Source organism: Hirundo rustica, chromosome 5, assembly GCF_015227805.2.
Source record: "Hirundo rustica isolate bHirRus1 chromosome 5, bHirRus1.pri.v3, whole genome shotgun sequence".
In the NCBI taxonomy this organism is placed as follows: Eukaryota; Metazoa; Chordata; class Aves; order Passeriformes; family Hirundinidae; genus Hirundo; species Hirundo rustica.
Genome location: NC_053454.1, coordinates 983,517 through 1,005,467, shown reverse-complemented (window position 1 = coordinate 1,005,467; position 21,951 = coordinate 983,517). Strand labels below are relative to the sequence as shown.

The window sequence follows — 21,951 nt, the reverse complement described above, 5'->3', positions numbered from 1 at the left end:
CCGGGGGCTCCCCGGCGCTCCCCGCGCGCCCCCGGGGGCCGGGCGCCGGGCCATGAGCGGGGCCGCGGGCGCCCCGGGGAGCGGAGCTGAGGGATGGCCTCGCTGGACCTGCCCTACCGGTGTCCGCGCTGCGGGGAGCACAAGCGCTTCCGCAGCCTGTCCTCGCTGCGCGCGCACCTGGAGTACAACCACACCTACGAGACCCTCTACGTGCTCTCCAAGACCAACAGCATCTGCGACGCCGCCGTCTTCCCGCTGGCCGCCGACGGGGCCCTGCTGACCCCGGCCGCCCGCAGGGACTACTTTGAGAGCACCTCCTTCCAGGGCAAGGACCAGCGCTTCTCCTGCGACCTGGTGCCCGCCGAGGAGCTGGAGCCGGCGCCGTCGTCGTCGCCCTCGCCCCGCTATGTCCACGAGATCGAGATCCCGCTGAGCGAGATCTTCGCCCGGGGCAAGGCCGTGGCGCCCGCGCCCGCCCCGCCGGCCGCCGTGGACGCGGCCTACGAGGAGGGCCTGGCCCGCCTGAAGATCCGCGCCTTCGAGAAGCTGGAGGTGGACAAGAGGCTGGAGAAGCTGACGGAGGAGGTGGAGCAGAAGATCGCCTCGCAGGTGGGCCGGCTCCAGGTGGAGCTGGACCGCAAGAGCTCGGAGCTGGAGAAGGCCAAGCAGGAGAGCCTGCGGCTGAGCCGGGAGAAGCAGGAGCTGGAGGACCGGGCGTCGGAGCTGTCCCGCCAGGTGGATGTCAGCGTGGAGATGCTGGCGTCCCTCAAGCAGGACCTGGTGCAGAAGGAGCAGGAGCTCACCCGGAAGCAGCAGTGAGTCCTTTGTCCCCGTCCTGGCAGTGACTCCTGCCCCATCCCTGCAGGGGCTCCAGGCCAGGCTGGACGGGGTTTGGGGCAGTGGGGAACACTGGAAGCTGTCCCTGGCCGTGGTAGGGGTGGAAGGAGATGACCTTTGGGGTCTCTTCCAATCCGAACAATTCCATCAGTCCAGAGGAGCCCGGTACCACCAGCAGTCGCTCAGGGCTCAGGCACAGCCCCGCGGTGACGCCCACCAGCATCACCCCTTTTCAGGCTCTGCCTCTTCTCCCACCCCCGCGGTGTCCCCACAGACCCGGGCCCCTCCACGCCTGGGTCATGACAAGCCACACCCCGTCCCGGAGCCACCAGTGCCCCCAGGACACCGCCAGGCTGCTTTGGGTTGAAGGAACCTTGAATCCCACCTCGTTGCCACCCCCGTGCCGAATTCCAGGTTTTTCTCCCAGAGGGAGGGTGGGGCAGCCCAAGCGGGGCCCCTCCGTTTGCTGTTAGACCCCGTGACGCTGCCATCCTCACCCTCACCCCATATTCCCCGCCCCGCACCCCCTGCCCGCCCCAGCGCCGCTCCTGAGATTCCCTCCACCCCGATCCTGCCCACGGGCGCCGTCCCAGCAAACCAGACCTTGCTCCTCGGGAGGCTGGGCAGAGCTGGGGGGGCCCAGCGAGTCAGGAGGAGTTTGTGGGGGACAGGGGTGGCTGGGCTGGGAGCACTGCCGGGATTCGCAAAGGGATTGTTTTGATTCCCGTCATCCTCCCAACGTTTGGGAAGGAGTTTGACTCCAGAATAACGAGCTGGATCAGAAACAGAGCTCCCAGGGTGGGGGAGGTCCTGGCTGAGGGGCGGGGTGACCCTGGGGTCCATATGGACACCCCCAGGTTTGGGGGCACGTCTGTGGGATGGGCATTGAGGGGTTTGGGGCAGATTTTGGGACAGACATTGAGGGGTTTGGGGCAGATTTCAGGGGCAGGCATTGAGGGGTTTGGGGCAGATTTGAGGGACAGACATTGAGGGGTTTGGGACAGATTTCAGGGACAGGCACATTTGGGGCACATTTATGGGATGGGCATTGAGGGGTTTGGGGCACATTTTGGGACAGGCAATGGGGGGTCTGGGGGCACATTTGTGGGATGGGCATTGAGGGGTTTGGGGCAGATTTGAGGGACAGACATTGAGGGGTTTGGGGCAGATTTGTGGGGCAGGCAATGGGGAGTCTGGGGGCACATTTATGGGATGGGCAATGAGAGGTTTGGGGGCACGTCTGTGGGATGGGCATTGAGGGGTTTGGGGCAGATTTTGGGATAGGCATTGAGGGGTTTGGGGCACATGTGTGGGGCAGACATTGGGGGGTTTGGGGCACATTTGTGGGGCAGACATTGGGGGGTTTGGGGCACATTTGTGGGGCAGACATTGGGGGGTTTGGGGCACATTTGTGGGGCAGACATTGGGGGGTTTGGGGCACATTTGTGGGATGGGCAATGAGGGGTTTGGGGCACATTTGTGTGGCAGGCATTGAGGGGTTTGGGGCACATTTTGGGACAGGCAATCAGGGGTCTGGGGGCACATGTGAGGGACAGATGTTGAGGGGTTTGGGGCAGATTTGTGGGATGGGCATTGAGGGGTTTGGGGCAGATTCCAGGGACAGGCAATGGGGGGTTTGGGGCACATTTGTGGGATGGGCAATGAGAGGTTTGGGGGCACATTTGTGGTATGGGTAATGAGGGGTTTTGGGCACATCTGTGGGACAGACATTGAGGGGTTTTGGGCACATTTTTGTTCAGGCAATCAGGGGTCTGGGGGCACATTTGAGGGACAGACTGAGGGGTTTGGGGCACATTTTTGGGACAGGCCATGAGGGGTTTGGGGGTACCTTTTGGGACAGGCAATGAGGGGTCTGGGGGCACATTTTGGGACAGGCAATGAGGGGTCTGGGGGCACATTTTGGGACAGGCAATGAGGGGTCTGGGGGCACATTTATGGGATGGGCAATGAGAGGTCTGGGGGCACATTTATGGGGCAGGCATTGAGGGGTTTGGGGCACATTTTTGTTCAGGCAATGAGGGGTCTGGGGGCTGCCTCGTGGGTGTTTTCCAGGGGCACTCTGGGGATAGGTGGTGCGGGAATTAAGGACTCCAGCATGGATAAGTCTGGAGCAGGGCCTGGAGACAGCCAGACAGGGGAAATCCAGGGTCAAATATCTCTTGGTGGGGCCTGGACAATGTTACCACCTGAAACCCTGGGTTTATGCCCCAAAAGTACCTGCTGCACCTCCCATTCCTCAGAGAAACCCTCCTGCCCCTCGGCTGTCCCCGTCAGCCCCCAAACTCCTCCACCCCACGGGACAAAACCCCTCGTGAGGCCGCAGGGAGGGGATGGGAAGCGCTGCTGTGAGAGGAGCTTTTCCCCTGGACGTGGGAGAGTCATCAGAGATGGCTTTAATCGGCAAAGCCTTCCCTGAAAACGCTGTGGGGACATTTCCCAGCCCTGCCAGCTCCACGGCACCACGAAGCCGCTGTCCTCCCGGGAGACCTTTGGCTCCTGGGCTCCGTTTCCTTTGCCAGGAGTGTTTTTCCACCCAGTCCATGGGAATGAGAGAGATGTGGGCGATAACCATCAGCATCACCTTACAGCTGCTGCCCAGCTCCACATTTGCCTTCCAAATCCCCCGGGGCCCCTTCCCTGAGCACCCCCCGAGCTCCCAGGCTCTGCCTGCGATCGGCAGGTTGGGGAGAAATTAATTGATAATTAATTGGTACCTAATTGGTAGTGAATTGGTAATTGATAGGCAGCAGTGGGAATCAGGTCAATGAGGGCTGCCCCCTCCTTTTCCTTTGTGCTTCTGAGCAGATCATTGTGTCCAGGTGTGCAAGGTCAGGTGTGTGTGATCAGGTTTGGTGTCCAGGTGTGCACGGCCATGGCTCTGAGGTCAGGTGTGTCCAGGTGTGCAAAGTCAGGTGTGTGTGATCAGGTTTGGTGTCCAGGTGTGCACAGCCATGGTTCTGAGGTCAGGTGTGATCAGGTGTGCAAGGTCAGGTGTGTGTGATCAGGTGTGATCAGGTGTGCACAGTCAGGTTTGCTGCCCAGGTGTGCACGGCCAGGGCTCTGAGCTCAGGTGTGATCAGGTGTGTTTGATCAGGTGTGATCAGGTCAGGTTTGGTGTCCAGGTGTGCACAGCCAGGGCTCTGAGCTCAGGTGTGATCAGGTGTGCAAGGCCGTGTGTGTGTGGTTGGGTTCCTGTGGTCAGGTTGGTGTCTAGGTGTGCATGGTCAGGTGTGCAAGGTCAGCTGAGCCCCAGACAAACGTGCAAAGCTGTGTCTGTGCATCCTCAGGGGTTGCAGGATGCTGAGGGGAGGTGTGAGCAGTTCTGTGTGTGTGTGTGTGTGTGTGTGTGAGTGAGCACAGCAGGTGTGAGCAGTTCTGTGTGTGTGTGAGCATAGTGTGTGTGAGCAGTTCTGTGTGTGTGTGTGTGTGTGTGAGTGAGCACAGCAGGTGTGAGCAGCTGTCTGTGTGAGCATAGTGTGTGTGCTCTGTGTCTGTGTGTGCTGTGTGTGAGCTCTGTGTGTGTGTGCTCTGTGTCTGCGTGTGTGCACACTCTGTGTGTGCTCTGTGTGTGTGCTCTGTGTGTGTGTGTATGTGTGTGTGTATGCTCTGTGTGTGTGCATGCTCTGTGTGTGTGCTCTGTGTGCTCTGTGTGTGTGCGCTCTGTGTGATCTGTGTCTGTGTGTGCGTGTGCTCTGTGTGTGTGTGTGCACTCTGTGTGATCTGTGTCTGTGTGTGTGTGTGTGCTCTGTGAGTGTGTGTGTGTGCTCTGAGTGTGTGTGTGCTCTGTGTGCTCTGTGTGTGCTCTGTGAGTGTGTGTGTGTGCTCTGAGTGTGTGTGTGCTCTGTGTGTGTGTGTGCTCTGTGTGTGCTCTGTGTGTGTGCTCTGTGTGTGTGTGTGCGCTCTGTGTCTGTGTCTGTGTGTGTGTTCTGTGTGTGTGCTGTGTGTGTGCTCAGTGTGTGTGTGTGCTCTGTGTCTGTGTGTGTGCTCTGTGTGTGCTCTGTGTGTGTGCTCTGTGTGTGTTCTGTGTGTGCTCTGTGTCTGTGTGTGTGCTCTGTGTGCTCTGTGTGCTCTGTGTGTGTGTGCTGTGTGTGCACCGTGTGTGTGTGTGCTCTGTGTGTGTGTGTGTGCTCTGTGTGTGTGCTCTGTGTGTGTGCTCTGTGTCTGTGTGTGTGCTCTGTGTGTGTGCTGTGTGTGTGCTCAGTGTGTGTGTGTGCTCTGTGTCTGTGTGTGTGCTCTGTGTGTGCTCTGTGTGTGTGCTCTGTGTGTGTTCTGTGTGTGCTCTGTGTCTGTGTGTGTGCTCTGTGTGCTCTGTGTGCTCTGTGTGTGTGTGCTGTGTGTGCACCGTGTGTGTGTGTGCTCTGTGTGTGTGTGTGTGCTCTGTGTGTGTGCTCTGTGTGTGTGCTCTGTGTCTGTGTGTGTGCTCTGTGTGTGCTCTGTGTGTGTGCTCTGTGTGTGTGTGTGCGCTCTGTGTCTGTGTCTGTGTGTGTGCTCTGTGTGTGTGCTCTGTGTGTGTGTGTGTGCTCTGTGTGCTCTGTGTGTGTGTGTGTGCTCTGTGTGTGTGCTCTGTGTGTGTGTGCTCTGTGTGTGTGTGTGCTCTGTGTCTGTGTGTGTGCTCTGTGTGTGTGTGTGCTCTGTGTCTGTGTGTGTGCTCTGTGTGTGTGTGTGCTCTGTGTCTGTGTGTGTGCTCTGTGTGTGTGCTGTGTGTGCTCTGTGTCTGTGTGTGTGCTCTGTGTGCTCTGTGTGTGTGCTCTGTGTCTGTGTGTGTGCTCTGTGTGTGTGCTGTGTGTGCTCTGTGTCTGTGTGTGTGCTCTGTGTGCTCTGTGTGTGTGCTCTGTGTCTGTGTGCTCTGTGTGTGTGCTGTGTGTGCTCTGTGTCTGTGTGTGTGCTCTGTGTGCTCTGTGTGTGTGCTCTGTGTCTGTGTGTGCTCTGTGTGTGCTCTGTGTCTGTGTGTGCTCTGTGTGTGCTCTGTGTCTGTGTGTGTGTGCTCTGTGTGCTCTGTGTGTGCTCTGTGTGTGCTCTGTGAGTGTGTGCTCTGTGTGTGTGCGCTCTGTGTCTGTGTGTGTGTGCTCTGTGTGCTCTGTGTGTGCTCTGTGTCTGTGTGTGTGTGCTCTGTGTCTGTGTGTGTGTGCTCTTTGTGCTCTGTGTGTGCTCTGTGTGTGCTCTGTGTGTGTGTGTGCTCTGTGAGTGTGTGCTCTGTGTGTGTGCGCTCTGTGTCTGTGTGTGTGTGCTCTGTGTGCTCTGTGTGTGCTCTGTGTCTGTGTGTGTGTGCTCTGTGTCTGTGTGTGTGTGCTCTTTGTGCTCTGTGTGTGCTCTGTGTGTGCTCTGTGTGTGTGTGTGCTCTGTGTGTGTGCTCTGTGTGTGTGTGTGCTCTGTGTGTCTGTGTGTGTGTGTGCTCTGTGTGTCTGTGTGTGTGTGCTCTGTGTGTGCTCTGTGTGTGTGTGCTGTGTGTGCACCGTGTGTGTGTGTGCTCTGTGTGCTCTGTGTGTGCTCTGTGTGTGTGTGTGTGCTCTGTGTGTGTGCTCTGTGTGTGTGTGCTCTGTGTCTGTGTGTGTGTGTGTGCTCTGTGTGTGTGTGTGCTCTGTGTGCTCTGTGTGTGTGCTCTGTGTGTGTGTGTGTATGCTCTGTGTGTGTGCTCTGTGTGCTCTGTGTGCTCTGTGTGTGTGCTCTGTGTGTGTGTATGTGTGTGTGTATGCTCTGTGTGTGTGCTCTGTGTGTCTCTGTGTGTGTGTGCTCTGTGTCTGTGTGTGTCTGTGTGTGTGTGCTCTGTGTGCTCTGTGTGCTCTGTGTGTGTGTGCTGTGTGTGCACCGTGTGTGTGTGTGCTCTGTGTGCTCTGTGTCTGTGTGTGTGTGTGTGCGCTCTGTGTGTGTGCTCTGTGTGTGTGTGCTGTGTGTGCACCGTGTGTGTGTGTGCTCTGTGTGTGTGTGTGCTCTGTGTGTGTGTGCTCTGTGTGTGTGTGCTGTGTGTGCACCGTGTGTGTGTGTGCTCTGGGTGCTCTGTGTCTGTGTGTGTCTGTGTGCGCTCTGTGTGTGTGCTCTGTGTGTGTGTGCTGTGTGTGCACCGTGTGTGTGTGTGCTCTGTGTGTGTGTGTGCTCTGTGTGTGTGTGCTCTGTGTGTGTGTGCTGTGTGTGCACCGTGTGTGTGTGTGCTCTGGGTGCTCTGTGTCTGTGTGTGTCTGTGTGTGTGTGCTCTGTGTCTGTGTGTGTCTGTGTGTGTGTGCTCTGTGTGCTCTGTGTGTGCTCTGTCTGTGTCTCCTCCCGAGCCCCTGCTAATTAATGCGTTAATGAGGGAGCCGGGGCCCTGCAGCCGCGGCAGGGTTTAGGGGTGTCGCTGCCATCCTCCTCCCTCCCCCTGTCACACCGTCATCATCCTCTTCCCTCCGCTCCATGGTGCTCAGGAGCCTGATTCCAGTCCTGGGGGTGCCGGGGATGTCCCCTCACCCCAAACCCAAGGTGACAGCCTCCCCCTGCACGCCGGGACCGTCCCTCCATCCCCGTCCTGCCCCAGCCCACCCCGGGGCCACCTGGGCTGGCACAGGCCGGGATCGGGCCGAGGACGGCGCCGTGGGGACGGAGGCGGCCAGGGGACGGGTGTGTGGGGGAGCCGCGGGGTGTCACCGGGGTCCCCGTGCCAGGGAGGTGCTGCAGATCGACCAGTTCCTGAAGGAGACGGCGGCGCGCGAGGCCAACGCCAAGGTGCGGCTGCAGCACTTCATCGAGGAGCTGCTGGACCGCGCCGACCGCGCCGAGAAGCAGCTGCAGATCATCAGCAGCAGCTGCGGCACCACTCCCAACGGCAGCCTGGGACGCTGCGGCACCCCGGGCACCAAGGCCATCGCCCGAGCGGTACCTCTGCGGGCGCAGGCACGGGCACGGCTGCGGGAACGCGCCCGGGGCTTCGGGAATGTTCCGGGGGTTTCGGGAACGCCCCCGGGGCTTCCTTAACGCAAGCCTGGCTTCAGGAATGCGCCCCTGGCTCTCCTCTGCCAGGGGCCGGGCGGGGCGGTGCAGGGCCCCCGTCTCCTTCCCAAGGGAAATGGAGAATCCTGGGTGGGGGATCCCACTGAGAAGTTGTTTCCCGGTGGGTCGGTGTTCCCATGGTGCTGGGTGATGCTGGAGATGCTGTTCTGCATCCCGCTGGGGGAGGGTGACCCCCAAAACAGCTGGCACTGGTGGGTTTGGGGGTTCCCGTTTGGCACTGGTGGGTTTGGGGGTTCCCATTTATCACTGGATGGTTTGGGGGGGTCCCATTTATCACTGGTGGGTTTGCAGGATCATTTGGCATTGGTGGGTTTGGGGGTTCCTGTTTATCAGTGGTGGGTTTGGGGTACCTGTTTATCACTGGTGGGTTTGGAGGTTCCCGTTTATCACTGGTGGGTTTGGGGTACCTGTTTATCACTGGTGGGTTAGCGGGGTCCCATTTATCACTGGTGGGTTTGGGGGTTCCCGTTTGGCACTGATGGGTTAGCAGGGTTCCCTTTATCACTGGTGGGTTAGTGGATTCCCATTTGTTCACTGATCGGTTAGTGGATTCCCGTTTATCACTGGTGGGTTTGGGGGCTCCTGTTTATCACTGGTGTGTTTGGGGGTTCCCATTAATCACCGGTGGGTTAACAGGGTCCCATTTATCACTGGTGGGTTTGGGGGTTCCTGTTTATCACTGATGGGTTAGTGGATTCCCGTTTATCAGTGGTGTGTTTGGGGTTCCTGTTTATCACTGGTGTGTTTGGGGTTCCTGTTTATCACTGATGGGTTTGGGGGTTCCCATTTATCACTGGTGGGTTAGTGGGGTTCCCATTTATCACTGGTGTGTTTGGGGGTTCCTGTTTATCGCTGATGGGTTTGGGGGTCCCGTTTATCACTGGTGGGTTAGCAGGGTCCCGTTTATCACTGATGGGTTTGGGGGTTTCCGTTTATCACTGGTGTGTTTGGGGTTCCCGTTTATCACTGGTGGGTTTGGGGGTCCCGTTTGTCACTGGTGGGTTAGTGGATTCCCATTTATTCACTGGTGGGTTAGCGGGGTCCCATTTATCACTGGTGTGTTTGGGGTTCCCATTTATCACTGATGGGTTTGGGGGGTCCCATTTATCACTGGTGTGTTTGGGGGTCCCGTTTGTCACTGGTGGGTTAGCGGGGTCCCATTTATCACTGGTGTGTTTGGGGGTCCCGTTTGTCACTGGTGGGTTAGCGGGGTCCCATTTATCACTGGTGTGTTTGGGGGTCCCGTTTGTCACTGGTGGGTTAGCGGGGTCCCCTCCCTGGGCCGCACCGTGCGCACTCCGGGTTGTGCCACGTTGTCTCCTCCCGTCCCCTGTCCCCGCAGAGAGAGCGGCTCCCGGGGCCGGGCGCGGCCGTGCACGGTCCCTACGCCGTGCCCAACCAGCGCTCCTCCTCCAGCACCGGGTGAGCGCCGCCGCCTGCCCCCGCTCGCGGTTCGAACGGGACGGTTCCGGGGACGGGACGCGCTCCCCGGCCGGCCCTGAGCCCGGACGTCGCTGTCCCCAGGGCCTCGAGCCGGGCCAAGGCCGTGTCGCAGAGCTCGGGCTGCTACGACAGCGACAGCGCCGAGCCGTGTCCCGCGGACGACGCCGCCGACGGACACCCCTACGCGGCGCGGGGCTCGGGGCTGCGGCGCCAGGCCATCCAGAACTGGCACCGCCGGCCCTACCGCAACAGCACCGAGGGCGAGGAGGGCGACGTGTCCGACGTGGGCTCCCGCACCACCGAGTCGGAGGCCGAGGGCTGGGAGCCGGAGGCGCCGGGATCCGCCGCGTCCCGACTCGCCGGCGGCTGCCGCCTGACGGGTGAGAGGCAGCGCGGAGGGATTTTGGGGGCCGGGACGGGAAGGTTGGGCCGGTCGGAGGAGTTTCCCTCACCCGCTGTCGTCCCCGCGCTCCAGTGGCCACCGACGCCGGGTGTCCCGCGGCCGGGCCCGAGGGCGCCGGGGGCAAGGCGTGCCGGCTGGAGCGGGGCAGCCCGGGCCACTGCAGCGAGGTCATCAGCCCCGAGATCCTCAAGATGCGCGCGGCTCTCTTCTGCATCTTCACCTACCTGGACACCAAGACCCTGCTGCGCGCCGCCGAGGTCTGCAAGGACTGGAAGTTCGTGGCCCGGCACCCGGCCGTGTGGACGCGGGTGCTGCTGGAGAACGCCAGGGTCTCCTCCAAGGTACCGGGGAGGGTCCGGCTCTGCCTGGGGCACGGCCTGTCGTGTGAAGGGTGAAGCTGTGTGAGCGTCTCCCTGCTGGGCGGGAGCGTTCGTGCCACCACGGTCACGGGGGACGCGGGTGGGCACTTGCTGGAGGGGCTGCAGGTGCGCAGGGGAACGACCCAGGAGCTCACACCCGCACGGGTTTTCGTGTGCTTTTGTGGCCACACCCCTGGTTTGGTAGTCATGCCCATGGTTTTATGCCCATGCCCGTGATTTTTGTGACCACGCCCGTGATTTTGTGGTCATACCCATGGTTTTGTGGCCACACTTGTGAATTTTTGGCCACACACATTTTTTTGGTCACACCCCCGTTTTAGTGGTCACACCTGTGATTTTGTAGTCACACCTGTGATTTTGTGGTCACACCTGTGATTTTGTGGTCTCACCTGTGATTTTTTGGCCACACCCACGGTTTTTTTGGTCAAACCCACGGTTTAGTGGTCATACCTGTGATTTTGCGGTCACACCCATGATTTTGTGGCCACACTTGTGAATTTTTTGGCCACACACATTTTTTTGGTTACACCCCCGGTTTAGTGGTCATACCTATGATTTTGTGGTCACACCTGTGATTTTGTGGTCACACCCATGGTTTTGTGGTCACACCCATGATTTTGTAGTCACACCTGTGATTTTGTGGTCAAACCTGTGATTTTTTGGCCACACCCGCGGTTTTTTGGTCACACCCACGGTTTAGTGGTCATACTTGTGATTTTGTGGTCACACCCATGATTTTGTGGTCTCACCTGTGATTTTTTGGCCACACACAGAGTTTTTTGGTCACAACCCCGGTTTAATGGTCACACCTATGATTTTGTAGTCACACCTGTGATTTTGTGGTCACACCCATGATTTTGTGGTCACACCTGTGATTTTTTGGCCTCGCCCACGGTTTTGTGGCACATGCTCTGCCCTGCCCTCGTACGTTCACCCTCACGCATTCCCGCCACGCGTGTTCCCCGCCGGGCGTGGGTGGCGTGGGACGCTCTGGGGTGTCCCTGGCAGTGACCGCCGCCCCCGTGCCGCAGTTCCTGGCCATGCTGTCCCAGTGGTGCACCCAGATGCATTCCCTCACCCTCCAAAACCTGAAGCCGCGCCAGCGGGGCAAGAAGGAGAGCAAGGAGGATTACATGAAGAGCACACGGTGAGTCCCCGTGTCCCCCTGTCCCCCTGTCCCACAGCCGGAGCTGCTGCTCCTCAGGGCTGCTCAGCTCCACGAGCCCCAGCCTCCATCCCCACCACGGCCCCCGGCGCACAGCGGCTCCTGCTGTGGGTGTCCCGGGCGCCCGTGGGACGCGTCACCGCGGCGGGGCGGCAGCAGGGGAGGGCGAGCGCGGCGCTGAGGCCGGCTCCGTGCCCGCAGCGGCTGCCTGGAGGCCGGGCTGGAGTCGCTGCTGAAGGCCACGGGCAGCAACCTGCTGATCCTGCGCATCTCGCACTGCCCCAACGTGCTCACGGACCGCTCGCTCTGGCTGGCCAGCTGCTACTGCCGCGCCCTGCAGGCCGTCACCTACCGGTAAGGACGGCCGCCGGCACCCGGCGTGGTGCGGGGGCACGGCTGGGAGCGCCCGTGGGCCCTGCTGCGCTCGCCCCCGTTCCCTGGCCCCGTGCAAAGGACCTGCCGGTGTCCCCGGTGTCCCCGCTGTCCCCGGTGCCAGCTGTCCCCGCAGCTCCTGTCCCTGCAGCTCCTGTCCCCGCAGCTCCTGTCCCCGCAGCTCCTGTCCCCGCAGCTCCTGTCCCCGCAGCTCCTGTCCCCACAGCTCCTGTCCCCGCAGCTCCTGTCCCCGCAGCTCCTGTCCCCGCAGCTCCTGTCCCCTTCCAGCCTGTTCCCGTGCCGGTGTCTCACTCCCAGCTCCGTTCCCATCATCCCGTCACCCATCTCCTCCCGGCTGGAGGCATGGCCGGGGGCTTGGCAAAGGAGACTTTGTGGTAGAGAAGGGTGAGGAGGAGGTGCCCGGTGAGGTCCCGCCAGGCTGGTGCCCCTGATGAAGGACTCAATGGAGACAAGAGGCTCGGGGTCCCTCTCTCCTGGGAGCGAGGAACAGCTCTGCCGTGGCACAGCCAAAATTCAGCTTGGAGACCTCGCCTGAGGCCGAGGACACGAGAGTCACGATGATCCTGGAGGAGGTCACAGGCCCTGGAGGGCATCACTGGCCACTCCGTAGTTTTGGCCACCTGTGGAGACGGGATTGTCCTTCCCTCTGCCCTCCAGGAGGACAATCCTTGCCCTGCAGCACCTGCACACAACCACCTCAGCCTCGGTGTCCGCTCCACCTGCTGCTGATGCAGCCGGGGCAGAGAAAGCACATCCAGGCACTGTGAACCCCGGGAGCTCGGAGCCCGCTCTGACCCACACCACGAGACAGGGGACAGCCCAGAGCTGCCAGGTTTAACCCCAAGGCTGCTCCAAGCGCAGCAGAGCGAGCCCGGGGGCTCCTGGCACAGCCTGTGCCTGTGACTCACGCTCTGATTACCCCGCTGCTCTTGGCACCCTGCTCCGGCACACGTGTGTGAAGAGCTCCACGTCACACCCAGCCGTATTTTCAGGCTTGCCTCAAGTTCTGAACTGGGGCATTTAGACTTGGGAAGCGCGGCCCCGGTCCCTGGAAGGCTCCTGGTGTGGTGGGACAGCCAGGGGACTGTTTGGGCTGGTGGCATCAGGGTGGTGGCACCTCTGTGGCACCTCTCCACGGAGCTGGGCTCTGGGATCACCTGGTACCTCCAAGGACACGGAGGAGCAGCCACAGCAACCCCTGCAGTGACACTTGGCCAGGAGCCACCTAGGGACACAGTGGCACAGCCACACAGCGGGGACAGAGGCCACGGAGCACTGCCTGACGTGTCCCTCCCACGGCCTGGCACTGTCCCCACGCGGGCCAGGGGACAGCAGTGACCTGCAGGGACAGGCTCTGTCTGGGTGTGGTGGTTTCAGACAGATTTTGGGAGAAACCCTCCCACGGGCTCCCCCTTCCCTCCCCCAAGCGGTTCGGGAAAAGGCTTCCTCAGAGAGAAGTGGAAAAAAGCTGTTTATTAAACAGGCAAAGCACTCCCAGCACAATCCCTGATGACAAGAGCTTCGTGCTGCTTACGGAGGGATCACAAACTTAAAGAAAGTCTCCTCTTGAGGGTCGTCACTGTGCTCCACCGCTCTGTCTCCGCTGGCGCTGGGAGAAAAGGAGATGTGCAGGGCTGGTCTTGGTGGGGTGGGTCCCCTGTGGAGGCCCCCGGTGCTTCCCCAGGTCCTTAGTCCGGAGAAGTTGGAACAGTTCTGAGGAGAGGGCAAAAAAAGGAAAAAAAGAAGGGAAAAAAAAAAAAAAGAGGAAAAAAAAAAGAGGAAAAAAAAAGCCAAAAAGCTTCAGCTATTCTCCAGCGTCTAACTGTGCTAGGACTAAACTAACTGCAGGGGAAAAAACAGCAACAGAGCTTCTTTCGTCCTGCAGTGCTCCAACTGCCCCGCCTCAAGGTCACTCCGAGGAGCGGAGTTCTCCTGGGATAAAACAAACAAACGGCGCTTCCCCTGCCCTTTGCGCCCAACAGACGATTGGGGATCCACGGTCACCCCGGGACACTGGGACACGCGGCCTGGCGGTGCCTGCCGGTCTCTGGTCACTTTTGGGTGTGGGACATGCAGCTCCAGCTCACCTTCCACCCTCAGCCTCCCCTCCAGCGCTGCCTCCCCCTTCACCTGCAGCCTCAGCCTCTGCACAGTGCCCATCCGTGGGCACCGCTCCATGGGGAATGCCTCCAGCCTTCCTCACAGCTTGCTGCTGGGGCTGGCTGCTGGGAATAAGGAGCACATTGGGACCTCTGGGTGCTCCGGGGAGCTCCCCGGGGGATGCAGACCCCGCTGCTGGTGGGGCCATCCCGTGTCCCCTGTCTTGTTCCAGGAGCTCCACGGACCCCGTGGGCCATGAAGTCATCTGGGCCCTTGGAGCAGGCTGCAGGGACATCATCTCCCTCCAGGTCGCACCCCTGCACCCCTGGTAAGGCACGGGACCACCGGACGGGCTGGGTGGGAAGGGACCCCAAATCCCACCAGTGCCACCCCTGCCGTGGCAGGGACACCTCCCGCTGCCCCAGGGGCTCCAACCCCAGTGTCCAACCCGGCCTGGGACACTGCCAGGGATGGAGTTGGGTTTGGAGGAGACCCCGCTGTGTGTGAGGGGCACCACTGAGCTGGAAAGGAATTGGGCGCCAGAACCTGATTTTTGCTTCAGGGAGGGATGAGCGGCAATCCCGGAGCGCGGTGCGTGAGAGCAGGAGCTCAGCCCCATCCCTCCCCGTGAAATCTGGGGGCTGGGGGGTGTCTGCAGCTCCCTGCTGGGCCGGGAGTGCTCCGGGGAGGCTGCTCACCTGAGGGAGCTGCGCTGGCCCCGGGAGGTGGCACTGGGCACCAAAGGCCAGCCTGGGCTCTCACCGCTCAGCAGCAGCAGCCCTGGAGGCTGGGTGTTGCTGAAGGTGTGTCACCCCTTGGGGGGCACTGCAGCTGCTCTCGTTCTGGGAGGCGTTTTGGGGGAGCTGCTGGTGGAGTCTCACCCCCAGCCCACAGCGTCTGGGTGCTCAGGAGCTGATGGCTCACACAGCAGGAGTGAGAGCTCCGTGCCTCAGCAGAGTCCGTGGGATGTCAGAGTCCGTGGGATGTCAGAGTTCATGGGATGTCAGAGTCCGTGGGATGTCAGAGTCCATGGGATGTCAGAGTCCATGGGATGTCAGAGTCCGTGGGATGTCAGAGTTCATGGGATGTCAGAGTCCATGGGATGTCAGAGTCCGTGGGATGTCAGAGTTCATGGGATGTCAGAGTCTGTGGGATGTCAGTGCCCAGGGATGTCAGTGCCCAGGGGTGTCAGTGCCCAGGGGTGTCAGTGCCCAGGGATGTTGGTGTCAGTGCCCAGGGGAGGTCAGGGTCAGTGCCCAGGGATGTCAGTGCCAGTGCCCAGGGATGTCACCCAGCTGGAGGGGCTGGTGTCAGTGCCCAGGGGTGTCAGGGTCAGTGCCCAGGCGATGTCACCCAGCAGGACAGACCAGTGTCAGTGCCCAGGGGATATCACCCAGCGGTGTCAGTGCCCAGGGATGTCACCCAGCGGTGTCAGTGCCCAGGGGATGTCACTTGCATGCCAGACCAGTGTCAGTGCCCAGGGATGTTGGTGTCAGTGCCATGGGGATGTCAGTGCCAGTGCCCAGGCGATGTCACCCAGCAGGACAGAGCAGTGTCAGTGCCCAGGGGATGTCACTTGCATGATAGACCAGTGTCAGTGCCCGGGGATGTCACCCAGCAGGAGGGGCTGGTGTCAGTGCCCAGGGAATGTCAGTGTCAGTGCCCAGGGGGTGTCACCCAGCTGGTGTCAGTGCCCAGGGGATGTCGGTGTCAGTGCCATGGGGATGTCACCCAGCAGTGTCAGTGCCCAGGGATGTCACCCAGCTGGAGAGGCTGGTGTCAGTGCCCAGGGGATATCACCCAGCAGTGTCAGTGCCCAGGGATGTCACCCAGCTGGAGAGGCTGGTGTCAGTGCCCAGGGATGTTGGTGTCAGTGCCCAGGGGATGTTGGTGTCAGTGCCCAGGGGATGTCACCCAGCGGTGTCAGTGCCCAGGGGATGTCACCCAGCAGGACAGACCAGTGTCAGTACCCAGGGATGTCACCCAGCTGGAGAGGCTGGTGTCAGTGCCCAGGGATGTCACCCAGCAGTGTCAGTGCCCAGGGGATGTCACCCAGCAGGACAGACCAGTGTCAGTGCCATGGGGATGTCACCCAGCGGTGTCAGTGCCCAGGCGATGTCACCCAGCGGTGTCAGGGCCTGGTGGCTCCTGTCTGCCCTGGGGGAGCAGCACATGGCACCTGGCTCCTGAGCCAGAGCTCCAGGCCCTGCTGCTGCTTTGATCCAGGGCCTGATTTGGGTCTCCAGGGTTGGAATCACAGAATCCTGGAACGGTTTGTGTTGGAAGAAACCTTAAACCCCACCCAGTGCCCCCCCTGCCGTGGCAGGGACACCTCCCACTGTCCCAGGCTGCTCCAGCCCCAGTGTCCAAGCTGGGGCACTGCCAGGGATCCAGGGGCAGCCCCAGCTGCTCTGGACAAGGTTTTGGGCACCGGGCACTCGGAGCTGTCCCAGCGCAGCACGGCGCCGGGTGCTGCTCACGTGGGGACACCCCGGGGTGGTCCCCAGGCTGGGGGGGGGAGAGCTCCAGCCCCACGCCCTCTCAGGGGCGCCTGGGGGGCCGAGGGACCGCGCCACCCCCAGCTCTTGTCCCTGCTGTCCCCAGCCAGCAGCCGACGCGCTTCAGCAACCGCTGCCTGCAGATGATCGGGCGCTGCTGGCCCCACCTGCGGGCGCTGGGCGTCGGAGGGGCCGGCTGCGGCGTGCAGGGCCTGGCGTCCCTGGGTAGGCACTGCTGGGGCCACGGGGCGGGCAGGGGGCCTGGGGAGGGCATCTGGGGACACCGAGTGCACCCTGTCACCAATCATGGGGTCACAAATGGGATCACGGGGCCTGGGGAGGGCATCTGGGGACACCGAGTGCACCCTGTGCCCAATGGCCACACTGTCACCAACACTCAGAGCCACGGGGGCACGGGGCGGGCACGGGGCCTGGGGAGGGCATCTGGGGACACCGAGTGCGCGCTGTCACCAATCATGGGGTCACAAATGGGATCACTGGGCTTGGGAAGGGCCTCTGGGGACACCGAGTGCACCCTGTGCCCAATGGCCACACTGTCACCAGCACTTGGGGTCACGGTGTCACAGGGTCACAGAGCAGGGCACTGGGCTTGGGAAGGATCTCTGGGGACACCGAGTGCACCCTGTCACCAGTGGTCACATTGTCACCAGCACTTGGGGGTCACGGTGTCACAGGGTCACAGAGCAGGGCACTGGGCCTGGGAAGGGCCTCTGGGGACCCCGAGTGCACCCTGTCACCAATGGCCACACTGTCACCAGCACTCGGGGTCACAGATGGGATCACTGGGCTTGGGAACGATCTCTGGGGACCCCGAGTGCACCCTGTGCCCATGCCCACCTTGTCCCCAGCCCAGAGCACTGAGTGCCACCCCCAGGCATTCCCCGACACCTCCAGGGACGGGTGGGGACCCCAGCCCTCCCCGGGCAGCCCCTCCCTCCCTCTCCCGTGGACAAGGAGACGCCCTGCCGTAGGCAGGGGGATGCTCCGTGGGGATCTCCGCGGAGGAGCCCCCTGTCCCCGAACCAGGACCCCCACAGCCGCACCCCTGGGTGCCCCCAGCCCCCTCCCCGTGCCGGGCCCGGCCCCGGGGCGCTGACAGGAGCCGCTGTCCCCGCAGCCCGGAACTGCATGAGGCTGCAGGTGCTGGAGCTGGACCACGTGGCCGAGATCAACCAGGAGGTGGCCGCCGAGGTGTGTCGGGAGGGGCTGAAGGGGCTGGAGATGCTGGTGCTCACGTCCACCCCGGTGACCCCCAAAGCCCTGCTGCACTTCAACAGTGAGTGACGGCTCCGGGGCCGCCGGCCGCGCACGCTGCGCCCCGATCCGGAACGTTCTGGCGGCCCCGGCCGCGGCGCGGGAGCTCGGGGGAGGGTGTCAGGGGGGGATCCAGCGTCCCCCAGCAGGGACGGGCCGGGAGGGCTGCTCTCGGTGCCCTTGAGAGGATGGAGACGTTCACTCCGTGTGCCCCGGGGGCCTCGATGGGGGTGTGACACCTGAGGTGTGTGACAGAGCTGAGGTGTGTGACACAGGTGAGGTGTGTGACACAGGTGAGGTGTGTGACACAGGTGAGGTGTGTGACAGAGCTGAGGTGTGTGACACAGGTGAGGTGTGTGACACAGGTAATGTGTGTGACACAGGTAATGTGTATGACACAGACACAGGTAATGTGTGTGACACAGCTGAGGTGTGTGACACCTGAGGTGTGTGACACAGGTAATGTGTGTGACACAGGTGAGGTGTGTGACACACCTGAGGTTTGTGGCATATTTGAGGTTTGTGACACACCCGAGGTTTGTGACACACCTGAGGTGTGTGACACCTGAGGTGTGTGACACCTGAGGTGTGTGATAGAGCTGAGGTGTGTGACAGAGCTGAGGTGTGTGACACAGGTGAGGTGTGTGACACAGGTGAGGTTTGTGACACACCCGAGGTTTGTGACACACCTGAGGTTGGTGACACACCTGAGGTTGGTGACACACCTGAGGTTTGTGACACACCTGATGTTTGTGACACACCTGAGGTTTGTGACACACCTGAGGTTTGTGACACACCCGAGGTTGGTGACACACCCGAGGTTGGTGACACATTTGAGGTTTGTGGCACACCCGAGGTTTGTGGCACACCCGAGGTTTGTGGCACACCCGAGGTTTGTGACACACCTGAGGTTTGTGATACACCTGAGGTTTGTGACACACCTGAGGTTTGTGATACACCTGAGGTTTGTGGCACACCTGAGGTTTGTGATACACCCAAGGTTTGTGACACACCCGAGGTTGGTGACACATTTGAGGTTTGTGGCACACCCGAGGTCTGTGACACACCTGAGGTTTGTGATACACCTGAGGTTTGTGGCACATTTGAGGTTTGTGACACACCTGAGGTTTGTGGCACACCTGAGGTTTGTGACACACCCGAGGTTTGTGACACACCTGAGCCCGGGGCTTGCTGCAGTCACTGCCAGGGCAGGAGGTTCACGGCCTCGGGAGGCTCTGTCCTGGTGCTCACAGCTCGGGTGACCGCGGTGGCACTCGCTGGGATCCCACCGCTCTGGGTGGCAGCGCCAGGGGTTCCCTAGGGAGGGAATCCTCCTCCCCAGGAGGACAGCAGTTGGGGACTGGGGTCACCTCACGGCCCCTGGTGCTCCCCGCAGAGGCCTTGGCCGGGTGCCCCACGCACAGAAGGCCTTGAGCAGCACGGGGTGGGCTCTGGGGCCCCTGCCGGCCGTGGGGGGCTGCGTGTGGCCAGGTGTGCAGATCCAGGTGGTGCCTGTGCCCCCAGGTGTGTGCCGGAACCTGAAATCCATCGTGGTGCAGGTGGGGATTGTGGACTACTTCAAGGAGCCCCACAGCCCCGAAGCCAGGAAGATGTTTGAAGAAATGGTGAACAAACTCCAGGTAAGGGGCCTCAATCCCAGCTAACACGAGTGTCACCAGCCCTGTGACGTGTCGGGGATCAGAAATGTTCCTCCTCTCCCTCCACCCTGTGTCCTTCCATTGCAGGGATCAGAAATGCTCCTTCTCTCCCTCCATCCCGTGTCCTTCCGTGGCAGGGATCGGAAATGTTCCTCCTCTCCCTCCATCCTGTGTCCTTCCATGGCAGGGATCAGAAATGTTCCCCCTCTCCCTCCATCCTGTGTCCTTCCCATGGCAGGGATCAGAAATGTTCCCCCTCTCCCTCCATCCTGTGCCCTTCCATGTGAGGGATCAGAAATGTTCCTCCTCTCCCTCCATCCTGTGTCCTTCCATGTGAGGGATCAGAAATGTTCCTCCTCTCCCTCCATCCTGTGTCCTTCCATGGCAGGGATCAGAAATGTTCCTCCTCTCCCTTCTCTCCCTCCATCCCGTGTCCTTCCGTGGCAGGGATCGGAAATGTTCTCCCTCTCCCTCCCTTGCCTCTCTCCTTCCTGGAGCAGGGATCTGGGATGATGTTCCCCCTTCTCCCTTCCTCCCCCTGTGTCTTCCCTGAGGCGGAGATTGGAGATATCCTCCCCCACCAAACTCCTTCCCGTGCCCTGTGTCCTTCCCGTGGCAGGGATTCCCTTCTCCCCGCCTCACCCCACACCCTTCCCAGGGGTTTGAGGTGTTCCCCCCTCTCTTTCCCTTGCCCCATGTCCTTCCCACGGCAGGGATTCCCTTGTTCCTCCCTCACCCTTTTCTTTCCCCTGGCAGGGATTTGAGGCATTCTCCTGTTCCTCCCTCTCCCCACAGGGATTTGAGGTGTTCTCCCTGTTCCTCCATCACCCTTTTCTTTCCCCAAACAGGGATTTGAAGGATTCCCCCTTCCCCTCCCTCTCCCCAAGGGATTTGAGGCGTTCCCCCTGTTCCTCCCTCTCCCCACAGGGATTTGAGGGATTCCCCTGTTCCTCCCTCTCCTGACAAGGATTTGAGGTGTTCCCCCTGTTCCTCCCTCACCCTTTTCTTTCTCCAAACAGGGATTTGAGGCGTTCCCCCTTCCCCTCCCTCTCCCCAAACAGGGATTTGAGGCGTTCCCCCTGTTCCTCCCTCTCCCCACAGGGATTTGAGGTGTTCCCCCTTCCCCTCCCTCTCCCCACAGGGATTTGAGGCGTTCCCCCTGTTCCTCCCTCTCCCCACAGGGATTTGAGGTGTTCCCCCTGTTCCTCCCTCTCCCCACAGGGATTTGAGGGATTCCCCTGTTCCTCCCTCTCCCCAAACAGGGATTTGAGGCATTCCCCCTGTTCCTCCCTCTCCCCACAGGGATTTGAGGCGTTCCCCCTTCCCCTCCCTCTCCCCACAGGGATTTGAGGCGTTCCCCCTTCCCCTCCCTCTCCCCACTGGGATTTGAGGTGTTCCCCTGTTCCTCCCTCTCCCCACAGGGATTTGAGGCGTTCCCCCTGTTCCTCCCTCTCCCCACAGGGATTTGAGGCGTTCCCCCTGTTCCTCCCTCTCCCCACAGGGATTTGAGGCGTTCCCCCTGTTCCTCCCTCTCCCCACAGGGATTTGAGGCGTTCCCCCTGTTCCTCCCTCTCCCCACAGGGATTTGAGGTGTTCCCCCTGTTCCTCCCTCTCCCCAAACAGGGATTTGAGGTGTTCCCCCTGTTCCTCTCTCTCCCCAAACAGGGATTTGAGGTGTTCCCTGTTCCCCTCCCTCTCCCCACAGGGATTTGAGGGATTCCCCTGTTCCTCCCTCTCCCCACAGGGATTTGAGGGATTCCCCTGTTCCTCCCTCTCCCCACAGGGATTTGAGGCGTTCCCCCTTCCCCTCCCTCTCCCCACAGGGATTTGAGGTGTTCCCCCTGTTCCTCCCTCTCCCCACAGGGATTTGAGGCGTTCCCCCTGTTCCTCCCTCTCCCCACAGGGATTTGAGGCATTCCCCCTGTTCCTCCCTCTCCCCAAACAGGGATTTGAGGCGTTCCCCCTTCCCCTCCCTCTCCCCACAGGGATTTGAGGGATTCCCCTGTTCCTCCCTCTCCCGACAAGGATTTGAGGTGTTCCCCCTTCCCCTCCCTCTCCCCACAGGGATTTGAGGCATTCCCCTGTTCCTCCCTCTCCCCACAGGGATTTGAGGGATTCCCCTGTTCCTCCCTCTCCCCACAGGGATTTGAGGTGTTCCCCCTGTTCCTCCCTCTCCCCACAGGGATTTGAGGCGTTCCCCCTGTTCCTCCATCACCCTTTTCTTTCCCCAAACAGGGATTTGAGGCGTTCCCCCTTCTCCTCCCTCTCCCCACAGGGATTTGAGGCGTTCCCCCTTCCCCTCCCTCTCCCCACAGGGATTTGAGGCGTTCCCCCTTCCCCTCCCTCTCCCCACGGCCCTGCTGGCTCCCCCCCAGCCCCACCACCTTCTCCCCTTCCAGGCCCTGAGGAAAAGACCCGGCTTCTCCAAGATTTTACACATCAAGGTGGAAGGAGGCTGTTAGCCCTTCAGGGAACCCAAAGCACACTCCCTGCCCTGCCCGGCGGAGCCGAGGCCCCCGAGACCAAACCCGGCGTGGGCCGGGATCCCCGCTCGTGCACAAGGAACCCCAAACTCCCCAGGCCTTGGGGCGGCCCCGGGGCCGCTGGCGGGCGAGAAGGTGCTACTCAAGGACGTTTTCTGGCTGCCCCGAGGGCCAGGGCCGAGCTCCTTCCCAGGAGGGAAGACGGCTTCGAACCCCCGCGGCCGCTCCTGGCCGAGGATCCGCGTTTGGGGACGGCTTTTCCGTCGAACTCCGTTTTGGGGGATCGTGGGGCTCCTGGCAGAGCGCTGGGCTCGGCC

The 21,951-nt window shown here is 61.2% G+C and overlaps 1 protein-coding gene across 1 annotated transcript; it reads left to right on the top strand.

Moving 5' to 3' along the window:
* Nucleotides 1–80: 80 nt before the first annotated feature.
* FBXO41 (F-box protein 41) lies at nucleotides 81–21,685 on the top strand. The gene is made up of 12 exons (XM_040065227.1): nucleotides 81–815; nucleotides 7,491–7,719; nucleotides 9,179–9,258; nucleotides 9,361–9,666; nucleotides 9,789–10,023; nucleotides 11,094–11,209; nucleotides 11,429–11,581; nucleotides 13,953–14,048; nucleotides 16,325–16,443; nucleotides 17,357–17,515; nucleotides 19,018–19,133; nucleotides 21,551–21,685. Exons 1-12 carry the CDS (start codon nucleotides 94–96, stop codon nucleotides 21,611–21,613), a joined length of 2,394 nt encoding a protein of 797 aa, XP_039921161.1. The 5' UTR covers nucleotides 81–93; the 3' UTR covers nucleotides 21,614–21,685.
* Nucleotides 21,686–21,951: the final 266 nt, after the last annotated feature.